The sequence below is a fragment of the Phyllostomus hastatus genome, unplaced genomic scaffold, assembly GCF_019186645.2.
Source record: "Phyllostomus hastatus isolate PE091 unplaced genomic scaffold, TTU_PhHast_1.1 phas_contig_524, whole genome shotgun sequence".
NCBI classification, from domain to species: domain Eukaryota; kingdom Metazoa; phylum Chordata; class Mammalia; order Chiroptera; family Phyllostomidae; genus Phyllostomus; species Phyllostomus hastatus.
The window spans coordinates 14,633,138-14,648,583 of NW_025333900.1; the positions used below are offsets into that span (position 1 = coordinate 14,633,138).

Here is a 15,446-nt window from a genome sequence, read left to right on the forward strand (position 1 = left end):
CTTTGCTGTCATTTTACTGTACATATTTTTTATCTTCTTTTTCTTAGATAAGTCCCCTTAACATTTCATATAATAAGGGCTTGGTAATGATGAACTCCTTTAACTTGATCTTATCTGAGAAGCACTTTATCTGTCCTTCCATTCTAAATGAAAGCTTTGCTGGATAAAGCAATCTTGAATGTAGGTCCTTGTCTTTCATGACTTGGGATACTTCTTTCCAGCTCCTTCTTGCCTGTAAGGTCTCTTTTGAGAAATCAGCTGACAGTCTGATGGGAACTCCTTTGTAGGTAACTGTCTCCTTTTCTCTTGCTGCTTTTAAGATTATCTCCTTATCTTTAATCTTGGGTAATGTCATTATGATGCTCCTTGGTGTGTTCCTCCTTGGGTCCAACTTCTTTGGGACTCTCTGAGCTTCCTGGACTTCCTGGAAGTCTCTTTCCTTTGCCAGATTGGAAAAGTTCTCCTTTATTATTTGCTCAAATAAGTTTTCAATTTCTTGCTCTTCCTCTTTCCCTTCTGGTACCCCTATGATTTGGATGTTGGAACATGTAAAGATGTTCTGGAGGTTCCTAAGTCTCTCTGGATTTTTTTGAATTCTTGTTTCTTCATTCTGTTCTGGTTGAATGTTTCTTTCTTTCTTCTGCTCCAAACCATTGATTTGAGTCCTGGTTTCCTTCCTGTCACTGTTGGATCCCTGTACATTTTCCTTTATTTCATTCAGCGTAGCCTTCATTTTTTCATCTAATTTGCGACCAAATTCAACCAATTCTGTGAGCATCCTGATTACCAGTGTTATAAACTGTGCATCTGATAGGCTGGCTATCTCTTCCTCACTTAGTTGCATTTTTTCTGGAGCTTTGATCTCTTTCCTTTGGGCCATTTTTTTTTTTTTTTTGTCTTGGCTCATCTGAGCCACAAAAGGTTAAGTGCCTAAGGCAGGTTTCCCTGAAAGGACTGATACGCCTGACTGACTCAGAATGTGCAGGTAAAAATGCTGGAATAACTCATCCCAGTGTAAAAGGTCTATCCACATCCACACAACTGCAGTTCCTTAGAAGAAAGTAGGTTCTCGGTGGAAGGGATCACAGATCTTTTCTTTCCAAGTTTTCCTGTAGTTCCCAATTCTCAAGGGATATCCTTTTTCTCCTATCTGGAGTCCAAACCCAAACAGAGAAGCCTCCATGTCTTACATTTTACTCTATATTTTCTCCCTTGATAATACCTTCTGAAATGAAACCTTGAGTTGTTTCTGTCAGTGATTCCAAGGTTTTACATATCCCAGATTCTCTTCTGAGTTCCAGACCCTAGCATCCAACTACCTACTTGAATGTCTAAGGTACCACCTCAAATTCAATTAGTTTAAGATCAATAAAATTCATGACCTTCCCTTCAAAAGTAGTTCCCTTCTAGTGTTCTCTATTTCAGTTAATGGTGTGACTACTCATAGAGTTTGTTCATTCCACAAATCAGGAGTCATTCTTGACATCTCTCTTCTCATCACCTGACCCAACCTATCACCAACCCCTATCAATTTTACCTCTTAAATATCTCTTAAATCTACCCATTCTCCCCATCTTCACTGCTTTCAGACTAGTTTAAGCTGCCATCATCTTCACTCTGCTGGTTCCCCACATTCATTCCTCCAGTACATTCTCCATGATGAGTGAATTCAAACACAAATTGGATTGTTTCTCTTTTGCTTTACATTCATGGCTCTTAAGACTTTAATATGGTCTACTTGGCTTTGTGAGACCAAGGCTGCCTTCCTCTTGGACCCAGACTCATGCAATTCTCTTCTTCCCACTCTCACTTTCTATACTCCAGACACACTGGCCCTCACAGTGTTACTTAAAACCATAGCCCTCCATCTTCCCACATAGCTCTGATACAAGCTCTTTCTTTTTCCTGGAATGCCAATTCCCCTACCCCAAACTTGGTCTAGTCAACACTTAACTCATCCTTTATTTCTTTGTTCAAACATCATTTCTTCAGTTTTCATCCCTTCTTTCAAAGTCTTTATGTTAGTTCATAACCGCATATTCATTACTGTAAATGTTTGCTTGATGTCTGTTTCCCTCACTGTTTTATGAGATCAGGGACCTTGTCTAGTTCTGTTCAGGAGTATACCCTGAGTTTTGGGATGGCCATAACACAAAGACTGCTTAGTAAGTATTTCTCGAATGAATAAATGATCACTAAAATATATATGTATTCAAATAATCTCAAAGGAGAGATGAAGGGAACAGAATTATGGACAAAACTAGTGACAACTATATTGAGATCCATTATATTATTCTATCTACTTTTCCATACATTTGAAATTTTCCATAAAAAGATTATTCAATTTACTAAATCAAAATACTTAATTTGAGTTTAATAAGTGGTGAATTTAATATTAAAAATAGGTATCACCTCTTTAGGAAATGTTTTGGAACTGCCCTGCCCAGTTTCAGAAACTGTAACCTGCCATGGTTAAGGCTGAGTAAAAAGACCTTGGGACCATGAGCCACTTAGGGACCATAAGCCCCTTTAGAGGGGAGCCACCTCTGTCTGCTTTACTTCACCCTGCTTCGCCCCGGGCAGATGACTGGTTAGCCAATGATAGGTAAGATTCCTCAAGGGGAGATGACCCAAGACAGGCATAGTGGTAAAGGGGCCCTCAGGGAAGGACTTGAGGGGCTACAGAAAAAGGGGATGATGGACTCCTGCCCCTCAGCTTTGATATAGCCTGAGTCCTCATTCTGTCTGCAAGAAGTCTCCTAATCTCTTGGCTGCTTTACTTCCCCTGCCTGACTTAAGCCTGAAACAATGCTGGAGGTGGGTGCAGCCCTGTGCTGGAAAGGGCAGGTTTTCCCTAGGGTGATCAGACCTAAGAAAGAATGTGTAAAATCCTATGAAATCTACTTTGCTAATACTCTCAATTTAAATGATAAGGGTCCAAGCATGAAGTGAGTTTGTTCCCCAAAGTTTTATGGCCATTTAACTATCTGACCCTGACTCAGAATAAGCCCTCAGAGTTCTTTGAATGTTATCTATTGTTTAATCATTTCTGCCTGACAATGACTGATGAGTTTTACATATATGCCCTGTATTCCTATGCAAATTAAACCCAATAAAAGCCCATTGAGGAACAGGCTCTTGGCCCTACTCCTTTGAGAGATCAGCCACCTTTCCTCCCCAAGCAGATCATATCTTGGTAGACTTATTCTCATCCGTGGCAGCTGGTGGGACCCTGTGGGCAGAGCCCCCCACCACAGAAATGAATATTTTATTAACTATGAAGAAATTATACTGACCTGAAAATATTTCGGTAATGATTAATTGGACCACTTAATGCTCCAGGCTGGGAAAATACATAAATATGAGCTTCAAGATCTTCTGTTGTTAATCGAAATCCTTTTCTTCCAATGCCAGTGCTATGGCTGGTAAACAGGTGTTTCAAAGCCTAATATAAGTGAAAGAGAATAATTAAAACTTGTTTGTTACCTAATGATACACTAAATCTTTGGCTTTTGAAAGAGAATGATGGTCAATGTGCGTTGACAACTCATTCCTGTTCAGTAGAGGTTGAAGACCTCACTGGTTACAAACACATTTTACAGATTTCTGCTTTACTGGCTTTACTTCTCGTGTTCCCTTCTAATACCCCATGCACACTTCACCTTTTTGAAAAGTGTCCTGTCTTCTTGGTGCCCATTCGCATTCTACAAGGCCAACCTCAACTACTATCCCAACCCCGAAGTCTTCCTCAACACTCCAGCTAACTGTGGTTCACCCGTTTACGGACAACAAGTTCTCCCCCCAATTGTATGAACTTTTTTTTATTACCGCCCAGAGTAACAAACATATTTTACATCTTGATCCAGGTCATCCTTTTAAATATATATCTCTGAAACAAAAGTTTTAAAGAAGTATTTCTTACTCTCATTATACTGTGCACTGCTATTGTCAATTCAATTCTGTTCTACTTTATTTTTAAAAATTCAAACTGCAAGCTACTAAATTGACTTCATGACTCACTAATGGCTTCCCCATCTTCAACTTGAAAAACACTGCTCTGTACAAGCATTTCTGAAAGTATGCATCTAAACCATCTGCATCAGGATTATTGGGATTCTTGTTCAAAATGCAGATCCTTTAACCCAAAACACACTTAAAAAATATGAAATGACATATGTATGAGGTGATTAACTGTAACATTGTAGTAAAAAAAAGACTGGAAACAAATCCAATGTCCATCAATGGGAGATTAGTTGAATAAACTATGGTTTAGCCACACAGTGGTGCATTATATGTTCTTAGTACTTCAAAAAAGGGTAAAGGTAACCTAAATGCTGAAATGAAGTGATCTCCAGAAAATATTAAGAGGGAAAAAAAACAAGAGTGGGAAACAGTGTTTATAGGATATTACCTTTTGTGTAATAAGAGGGAGATAAATATATATATTAATATATAAATAATATATTAGAATTAATATAACACAATATATTATTGCTTATATATTAATAAATTAATAACCAATTGATATATTAATTGTGTTGATAATATATGAAATACATATTAAAGATTTTATTTATTTATTTTTAGAGGGGGAAAGGAGGAAGAAAGTGAGGGAGAGAAACACCAATGTGTGGTTGCCTCTGGAGTGCCCCCTACTGGGGACCTGGCACACAGCCCAGGCGTTTGTCCTAGACTGATAATCAAATCCACTGAGCCACACCAACCAGAGCATTTGCTTATATTTTAAAAAGAAAAAAGAAAAAGGTGAAACAAAAACTAATGAAATTTTTTTTTGTGAGACAGGGAAGAAATAGAGAAGACAGAGGAAATAAATACGTAAGTGGACCTCTCTGAATGTACATTGTTTTAGAGTTTTGACTTGAAACCACATCAATGTTTCATATAAAATCATAGAAGTTAAGTAATAACACTGCAGTCATAAATTTGCTTTGGAAATATGAGTAAGAACTCATGATTGTGTGTACAAATTTGGTCCAATGGAAAGATCTAGAACAATGAAAAGATCTAGTAAAATAACAATCACCTGGATACCCAGAGTATGGCCTCTAAATACCATTTTCTATTAAAAGGAGCCAAAGTTCCTTTCCTAAATGAATGGTTCCAGATGTAGGGAAGAAAATGAGAGATAAACCTAGGTCATTAAAGAAGCAATCTATCACTGACAAAAGGGCTTTTGTCAAAAGGACACAAGAGCCAACCTGAAAGAGTTTCCACTTTCCTAATATGAGATGATTTGGGCACCAAAGAGAATAATGACTGTAATTGATGAGTACATATTAAATATTAAAAAAACACTTCATGAGCTCACAATGATATGAAAAAAAAACCCTCATTTCTAAAGCACCAACTCATTACTCTGGAAAGTTGCTTAACAGAAGAAAAGAAGAAGCATTTATCCTAACATTCTTGTGTGAACTGTATTTCAGAATAACCAAATAGTACATGAGCAAAATTCTTCTTTATAGAAGAATTCCAGTTAATAAAAGCAGAAAGAATGATACAATTTGAAAATCACCATTTTGCAAACCCTAATGAAATAATGGGCCTAACCAATGATAATGAAGTTGTGCTAAAATTATTTGGTGAAAGGTTGTTAGGAAGTTTTTGGACAGGCATGCCTACTTTGTGTTAGGGTTTTGTTTACCTCCCAGGGCTTCTGCTTCTGCTGCTGTCCAACTCTCTCCCCTGGCATTCCTGTTCCCTTATCTCCCCATGGAATGTTCTCTAATAAGAGGTATGCCTGGGGGAACAGGCTCTCAAAACAACTGAACAACAGCGAGGCACTCACATATACAAACACAGATTTTAAAAATAAGTAAGCCTATAGATGAAGCCTTAGAAGCATTTATTAAGTTTTAGTATTTGTCTATTTTTCTTTCTTAAGTACGGACTTTAATTTAAAATAGTTCCTTTTTTGCATAGGAGGAAATGCCTAACACAGTGCATAGCATATAACAGATGTACAATAAATAAGTTTAGAACAAAACAAAACAAAAACATAAGTGGATCAGTTCTTTTCTTTTTTTAGTGCTTCAGTCTGTATTTTTAACTTCCTAATTTTGTCATTCTCTTGGGGCACCAGCCTTTTTTTTTTAAAATTGAGATATAACTGACTTATAACATTAGTATTAGTTTCAAGAGTTTAGCATAATGATTTGGTATTGTATACATTGCAAAATGATCACCACAATAAGTACTGGTTAACATCCATCAACTATGTTTGACTTACCTTGAAATCATTTATTGAGAACATAAATTCTGGGAACCATGGTATTTGGAAGAAGTAATAATAGCCGGATTTGAATAGCTGAGCAGGGTGTTGTAAAATGTACTCTGAAATTAAAATGCCATGTTAGACCTTATTCAAGGAGTATAAATCTTTGAAAGAAATTTTTTAAGGCAATTTCACCTTTGAGATAATTCCATAAAAGAATCTATAAACAGGATTTCTGTGTATTTCTCTTTGGAACAATTTCTATGTTCTTATAGTTTATTATGGGTATTTCTGGTATTTAGAAAATTTATAGCACTTTAAATAAACAGAAAGTTCCACTTGATGAAGTCCTGACTCAGAAAGGAAGAGGAAACCCAAACCCACTGCCATCCTTTAAGGTCTGACCTATAAGGTCTAACATTTTTCCTAGGGATACATAGGGAGATCATTTTCTCTTGTTCAAAAGATTTTCCTTATTGGTTGATTTGAATACCTTATCCATTTGACTTAAACAGAAAACAAAGTGTTTCCTATAAATTCACTCATGTATCCAGAGAATTCATTCATTCAATTAATATTTGAATATCTACTGTGTTTAAGGAGGTTTGGCAGTGAACAAGGCAAAAGATGTTCTCATTAACTTATAAAATAAATGACTAATAAATACTTAAAAGATCATCTTGATAGCAATAATACTATAAAGGAAACAAAACAAGGTAATCCGATTAAGAGTGACGGTTGGGTAGTATGAAGGGACAAGTATTTAGCAGATGTTGTCAGAATAGGCTTCTCTGGCCTGAGCCCTGAATGGTAAGAAGGAATCAGCCATGCAAAGATCTAAGAAGAGCATATTGGAACAGGAGTTCCTGGGTCTGGCACACTCAGGAAGCAGAAAGAGGCTAATGCGGCTGGTGTGTAGTGAATGAGGAGGGGAAGTGGCATGAAATGAGTCAGAAAGAAAAGCAGAAGCTTGATCAGATAGGGCCAAACGATAAGGATTTAAAGTGCCTTGGGAAGACACTCAAGTTTTAAACTGAAAAGTAATGAAATCATACATATTAAATGTGTATATTCTCAGGTAAGTGGAGCATTGTCATCATTGGGCAAGATTTTTCAGCCTGCATTAAAAAATATGCTGGCTGAAATACATATTAGAGATAAAATATAGGCACATTACTTAAAGACCCCATTTTGACCTGACTCAAGTTGAACCTATTACTGATAAAATAGTTTCAGAAATATTCCAAGTATGCTTTTGCTGAAATGACAAGCTGCAGTTTGTCCAAAATAGCATTTACTCTGTGGTCCTGATCAATTGAGCAAGCATGTAGCATGACTTCTGCTGACTAATGGAACTGAGAAAAACATGATGTTTCTCAGTGTGATATTTGAATCCTAAACATCCATCCTATTGCCTCAACAGAGATAGGTCAGATGGATATGTATCTAAAATTAAACTCTTACACTTATAATATTTAGGCATTCACAGTCCCTTTCTCCTTCAATTGCTCAATTTTGAGGAAGAAACAGTAAAATGTTGTTTTGAATTTTTTTCCCCTGCTGCTGTGGGTTGTAACAGTACCTGAACCCCAGAAAACATGACAAAGCTAGTTAAAGAGGACAAAATTATAATTTATGCCAAAACCAAATAAAAATGTTCCTGCCCATTGTTCACAGGCTTTTAATTACTTTTAAGATTTTATAAATTCCCTTTATAGAAGAGGTTCTCAAAGTATAGTCCATGTACTCCCCTGGGGATCCCAAGGACCTTTTTAAAGAATCTGTATTGTCAAAACTATTTCATAGGAAAAAATAAGACATTGTTAGCTTTTCTCATTTGTTTGACATTTGCATGGATGGCACAAAAGCAATGGTAGATAAAACCATTAGCTGCCTGGGCACAAACCAAGGCAGCAACACGAAACAATGCTGGTAGCCACCACATTCTTCACTGGTGCACACATGCACTAAACAAATACATACATCAAACTAAATACCAGTTTCACTAAATAACATCCTTGATGAGACAGCAAAAATTATGTTTATTCTATTTCAACCTTTGAGTGCAGGTCTTTTACATTGCAATGAAATAGAAAGTACACATAAAGCACTCTTGCACACTCAAAGACAATAGTTGTCTTGAGGAAAAGCACTTCTGCAATTATTTTGAGTTGATAAGTTGAATTACCTGCATTTTTTAAATGGAAAACTACTTTTAGTTGAAAGGATGACTAACAAACTATCACCAGTCCGACCTGGATATCTGGCAGATAGACTCTTGAAAATGAACAAAACAAGGGAAATAGAACTTCCAGCCAAGATGGAAGTGTAGGTAGATATGCTTCATTTCCTTGTACAACCAAAAAAAAGGATAACAACCAATTTAAAAACAAAAAACAACCAGAACTGCCAGAAAATCAAATATATGGAAACCCAACTATCAAAGTGTTGAAGAAGAAACATTCATTAGACTGGTAGGAGGGGTGGAGATGGGCAGTCAGGGTGCAGAGGACATGCAGCAAGGCAGCAAGGTGGCAATGGTGGACTAGGTGGGTGAGGAGGCAGCTGGTGGGCTGAGTGGTCCCACATTCTCATGTAGATAAAACAGGAGAAGCAATGGGGGACAGACTATGCAACCCAGGGATTCAGCTCCAGGAAATAAAGCCTCAAAACCTCTGGCTGTAAAAACCTATGGGGGTTGTGGTGGCAGGAGAAAGTGCCAGTCTCACAGGAGAGTCCTTTGGAGGGGTTCTTGGGGTCTTAGATCATACACAAGCCCACCCACTGGGGAAATCAGCATCAAGGCAGCACTTGGAGGGGTGAAAATCATTTGTGGGATGTATGAGAAGTGACTGAAAGCTGAGTGAGAGCTGAGCAAGCAGCATTGTTCCCTCTCTGACCCCTCCCCCATATACTGCACCAAAATGCTGAAAAGTAGGTGGCCCTGCCCTGGTGAGTACCAAAGGCTTTGCCCCTTACAATGTAACAGGTGCTTTGAGACAAAGAAATATGGCCCAAATGAAAGAACAGATCAAAATGCCAGAAAGAGAACTAAGCAACAAGTAGATAGCCAACCTATCAGATGCAGAGTTCAAAACACTGGTAATCAGGATGCTCAAAGAACTGATCAAGTACAGCTGTAAAATAAAGGAAGAAGTAAAGGCTATACAAAGTGAAATAAAGCAAAATATACAGGGAACCAAGAGTGTAGGGAAGGACTGGGACTCAAATCAATGATTTGGACGAGAAGGAAGAAATAAACATTCAACTGGAACAGAATGAAGGAACAAGATTTCAAAAAAATGGGGAGAGGCTTAGGAACCTGAGGGACAACTTTAAATGTTCCAACATTGGAATCACAGGGGTGCCAGAAGGAGAAGAGGAAGAACAAGAAGTTGAAAACTTATTGGAAAAATAATGAAAGAAAACGTCTCCAATTTGGCAAAGGAAACAGACATACATGTCCAGAAAGTTCATAGTCCCAAACAAGATGGACCCAAAGAGGAACACACTAAGACACATCATAATTAAATTGTCAAATATTAAAGGTAAGGAGATAATCTTGAAAGCAGCAAGAGAAAAGGAGAGTTACCTACAAAGGAGTTCCCATAAGACTATAAGCTGATTTTTCAAAAGAAACCTTGCAGGCAAGAATGGGCTGGAAGGAAGTATTCCAAGTCATGAAAGACAAGGGCCTACATCCAAGATTGCTCTATCCAGCAAAGCTATCATTTAGAATGGAAGGGCAGATAAAGTACTTCCCAGATAAGGTCAAGTTCAAGGAGTTCATCATCACCAAGCCCTTATTATATGAAATGTTAAAGAAACTTATCTTCTCCCTGGCTGGCATAGCTCAGTGGATTGAGCACAGGCTTCGAACCAAAGTGTCACAGGTTTGATTCCCAGACAGGGTACATGCCTGGGTTGCAGACCATGACCCCCAGCAACCACACATTGATGTTTTTCTCTCTCTCTCTTTCTCCCTCCCTTCCCTCTCTAAAAAAAAAATAAAAAAAATAAATAAAATTAAAAAAAGATTCCTCCCTTTTCCAATTACAAATCTTTGAAGATTTCTTCATATACTTCCATTTAAACAACATGTTGCAACAGATTGAATGCAAAAGCAGATATGAAAATTTAGCTGACTTCTATTAAGTCAAAATTAAAGAGGTTTGCAAATATTGTAGACAATGACACTATTTTCAGTAAAATTTTGTTTTGAAAGATGTATCTAGTTTTCATTAAAATGTTGTGTTAACATGTACTGAAGTTATTATTTTTTGATAAATTAATACATATATTTAAAAAATTCTCATTTAAAATTTCCAATACAGTGAATATTTATAGATATAGCTCATATAAACAAAAGCTCAATGGGTCTATAATAATTTTTAAGATATAAAGGAGTTCCAAGAGTAAAAATTTGAAACCTACTACTTTAAAAAATACTGTCATTTTTTGATAGCCAAAGCTGTCAGGCCAGAGGAAAAATTTATTTCTAGGCTGTCAAAACTTATTGCCATCAAAGTAATGTCACTGCATTTCCCCCCTTTATCCCTTTAACCCAAAGTTAACAGTAAAATGTTTTCTAAAAATAAATGAAATTATGCAAGTAAATACGAAGTGACTGTTTCTTAGACTCTTTAAATATTAAGTGTTTATAGCACACTTTCATGTGTTAATATCATATTTTAGTCATTTAATTTTAAAAATATTATGTTAATCAAATTTTGCTGTTTGTAATCCAAAGTGTCAGGAACAATAGTGAATTGTCATGTTGGCAGAGATACTTTAATGAAACTTTAAACTCACCTGTAAATACATTTGGATGAGGGAAGTTAATGACAATGAGCTTCATCACCATTTCCGGATAACAGATGGCAATCAGCCAAGCAATCATGCCGCCCCAGTCATGGCCAATAAGAACACATTTGCTATAGCCTGTAATCAAGAAATAAATGCTGACATTGAAAAGAAACAGGTGGGTACATCACTGACTCACATAAAATAGGTACACTTCTGACGCTAATCTTTCCACTCTTCTACCTTAATTATGCAGTTTGTACAGACACTGAATTTGGTATTGTTAAAACTCGTATGTCCAAATCACCTAGGTAGCTTTTTAGAAAATTCAGATGCCCAGGCTCCACTCTAGACATGCAAATTCAAAATGTGTCCCAGGAATGAATATATACTCACACATACACACACATCTGAAATAGTTTGGAAACCATGATTAAGACTGCATAAGTAGGTCATAAGCAAGAGTAATTTGAGTTATTTTTGAATGCTGGAAAATTTTTAGTTACAGTAAAATTGTAAATGTCTTATCTATGTCCAACTGGTAAATCTTTATTTCAAAAACCATCTATTTTCTCCCTAATGTCACAAATTCAATGTTACAATTCAACACAGTGAAATATCAGTAATTTTTTTTTATCCTCATCCAAGGACATTTTTTTCACTGCTTTTAGAGAGAGGAATGGAGAAAGAGAGAAAGGAGAGAGAGAGAGAGAAACATCAATGTAAGAGAAAATATTTACTAGTTTTTTTCCTGTAGGTGCCCTGACTGGGGGTTGAACCTGAAACCTAGGTATGTGCCCTGAATGAGGATCGAACCTGTACCTTTTCAGTTTATGGCATGACACTTCAACCAACTGAGCCACACTGGCCAGGAATAAAACATCACTAATTTGGAACTGTAAAGTCAAAGTGACTTAGTGGAAAGTCTTAATTACAGTACCAATTATAAACAAGTTTCATTTCATGTAATCAGTATGGTAATTTAAGTTAGGTTAAAATATTGATTAGTACTGATTCCTACAGGATTTCCTTTGTATGGATAGATAAGATTGATTTGTAATTTATTTCTACAGTACTTAAAATTAATTTTTTCAAGTAAGTATTTTTCACCATAATCCCACCACTACACACACACACACACAGAAACATCTAGTTTATATATTAATTTGCCTAGAAAATTGCATGATAAATTTAGGCCAGGTCTGGCTGAATTACCACAAAATGAAAAATGAATGAAAAATGGCTGTTGGAAATTAGTGTCACTGAGTCTATTTTATTGTAATCAGACTAAATGACAACACTGCACTGACACCCCCAGACTCATCCATTTTTTTCTCCTCTAAGAATATTGACCTGATGTATGCTTTCATTAGATTGTTATAGAAAGGGACTTTAATTTGACTTCATGGATTTCTCACTGGCTCCATTACATACCAGTGGTATAGCTGGGTTTCAGTCAGAAGGGATGTAGTGAATTAGACTGTTGTTAAAAAAGCATTTACTCTCCCCTTTTCCCCACTGCCATAGAAGGAGTGTACTTTGCTGCCCCTTTGATGTTAGCCTAGACCATGTGATTTGCTTTGCTCTTGCAATGGGTATATGACTAGATCATGGGCTCAGCCATACGACTTGCTCTGGCAAGTGGGCTGCTAGTAAAGACCTAAAACATGTGTATGCAGCTGAGCTCACACTCTTGCCATTTCTGCCACTGCCAGGAAAAGAGCTTCCCTCAGGTAGCTTCTCCCCTTTAGCTTGGGTTCTAACCCAGCTCACAGTGGGAAGCCAGTCCCAGCTACAACTACAGGCCAGCCTGAGGAAAAAACCTAGAAGTGTCCAGCCTACAGTTGGTCTGTAGATTTATGAGCATAAGAATAAATGTGTATGGCTATATGCCATTGAGTATGGGGTAGTTTGTTATCTAATATTACTGTGGCACTAACTGATCAATACAAGAAAGATAATGCAAATGCTATTGCACCTTGTAACATTTTGAAATAAATATTTAGATGTGTTTTCTGAAGACAAATTTTCTGAGTATAAGACTCAAATTTCCAATAATTAGTTCTGAAATTAATAAATAGTAACATTTGCTCTATTTTTAAAAACAAGTTTTCAAAGTCATTCTTGGCTGGTGGACTGAACAATTATTCTGGATGTATTATTTTAAATGTCCTGTATTTATTAGTATTTTGGTCTATATTCCCGAAACCATGGTGACAGAATCCAGAAAATAACTTGAGAAATGCATCCTCTCAAGAAATGTTATCAGTTCACAATGTCTTGAATGTTAGTCCTTTAAAATAATTAATATTGTTTTTTAATGTAACCTACCTAAAGAGTCTAAAATATCTCTTATATCTGTAATTAGACAGTCCAATTTATAATTCTCTCGATGAATGGGAGCATCTGTTTCGCCATAGCCTCTCAAATCCAGTGCTACAACTCGGTATTCACTTTTAAATTCCCTTAGCTGATGACGCCAAGAATACCTGCAGGATATAGGAAACATTAAAAATACCACAGTAACCAATACAAATAGCAATATTACAGATATTCTAAGTGGAAAACTATAAGAAACTCCTTGTTTTGAGAAAGGCTGTAGAGCTGAGCACAAACAGAAAAGAATTGTTTGAGAAGAGAGCACTGACATTCCTTATTAAAATTATTTTATTTCTTTTTACCAGCTCCAGTGAGGTGTAACAAAAGGCCAGTATCTACAAAAACTACAAAATATCAGGCACTAAAATCAATATATATTTTATGTACTTAATGAATCAATTTTCTATAATTTGTGCAGCTATCAGGGAATCTATATCTACAAATGCTTCTGTATTGCAGAACCATTTGATTCTCTAAAAAAAACTTATGAAATGAAAACTTATTCCCCTGAAAAAGTAGATTTGACTCATCTTACTCCACTGTCAAACAGGGTTCAGTGTTTTTTTAGTAATAACATTTTGCTTATGAATGAAAAAAATCTGTAGATTACAGAAAGGTTATGACTTAAAGAATCCAATAAAACAAATGGTTAATACAAACCCCTTCTTGCTAAAACAAAATTCTCCTGTGGGAAAGATCCTACACCATGAATACAAGCAAGCATGATAGTAAAAACACGAAACGACCAAAATGGCACTGGCGCTGACCAATTAAAATGTCCATATGCGATTCATCTCCACTCCGAGCTGACTTCTCTGGGCGGGTTTCCCCCAGCTCCTCACTTCATATATCATTCAATATTCAGCAACTCTTACAAACCGTAGGGGCATGCAGAGCACATGGTGCAGCAGCTATTCTGTAGTAGTCCATCAACTATTGGTTTATTGGTTTATAAAATAGAAGATAAGAAGGCACAACTGTAACTGCTATAATGAGGATAATGCAATGTCAGCAAGAGACACCCAGGAGGCAAAATACAGACAATGAAAGAATTAAAAGAGGTTGAAAAGGCCAAACTGCATGCCAGATTCCCAAAAATTCAAGGCAATTTGTGACTCTAAAAGAGTGGCTTAAACTGCCTTCATGCTACATAGGAAGTGAATTTTGTAAAAGGAGCAGAAACAGAGTCATGCTTTCTTTAAAACAAAACAAAACAAAACAAAAAACAAAACAAAACATCTCTACGGTCTCAGGAGGGAAATAATCCAAGTCCCAAGGAGACCAACTCTGAAGGGCACTTTTCTTCCTTGAACCTCAGTCAGGAGGTAGAAAGTAATGAGGAGCAAGATGTGGTTTTAGCAACCAAGGAGCATACACCCTGATCCTTGGCTGGTAAAAGAGGACACAAAAGAAGGTTGCTTCAGAGGAAGCCATCTGCCAGCAGGAATCATTCAGGGTGAGAACCAAGGAAGGCACTCGAGAATTTTTCTGTATCTAAGAAAAAAAGAAAAAAAGCACCTGCAATAAACTTCACTTAAGTTTTGGAGAAAAAAATGTCCATATAGCTATAGCTGAGTCCTGGAGGCCTCTGCTGGGCCAGGCTTTCCCCTTGTGTTTGATCATGGAATAGGAGATTTAATTTAGATACAGAGATCCATGAGATTTTCTTCTTCAAATAAGCAAAGTGATTTTGGATAACAAACAGAAAAAAAGACATAGCTTTTTCAAACTGATTTATTATGTTATGGAATGCAAAATATGTTGGGAACTGCCCTGCCTGGTTTCAGAAGCTGTAACCCCCCATGGCTAAGGCTGAGTAAGAGACTTTGGGATCATAAACCACTAAGGAGACAAAGCTTGTCTACCTGGGAGGGGTGCTGCCTCTGCCCTCTTTTCCTTTATCCTGCTTGGCCCCAGGTGGATGACCAGTTAGCCAATGACAGGTAAGATTCCTCAAGGGAGGGAAGACTTAAGACTGGCATGGTCATGAAGGGGCCCCTCAGGGAAGGACTTGGGGAGGGCTATAGAA

At 36.9% G+C, this 15,446-nt stretch overlaps 1 protein-coding gene across 2 annotated transcripts in view; it reads right to left on the bottom strand.

Annotated features, from left to right (window-relative positions):
* Nucleotides 1-15,446, bottom strand: part of EPHX4 (epoxide hydrolase 4) — a 39,405-nt gene that overhangs the window by 10,664 nt on the left and 13,295 nt on the right. For both annotated transcript variants that reach the window (XM_045847131.1, XM_045847130.1), the window contains exons 3-6: nt 13,370-13,527; nt 11,048-11,176; nt 6,251-6,354; nt 3,297-3,445 (exon numbers count right to left, since the gene is read on the bottom strand). In XM_045847131.1, the coding sequence (XP_045703087.1) occupies nt 3,297-3,445; nt 6,251-6,354; nt 11,048-11,176; nt 13,370-13,527 (540 nt within the window). The remainder of the gene's footprint in view (nt 1-3,296; nt 3,446-6,250; nt 6,355-11,047; nt 11,177-13,369; nt 13,528-15,446) is intronic.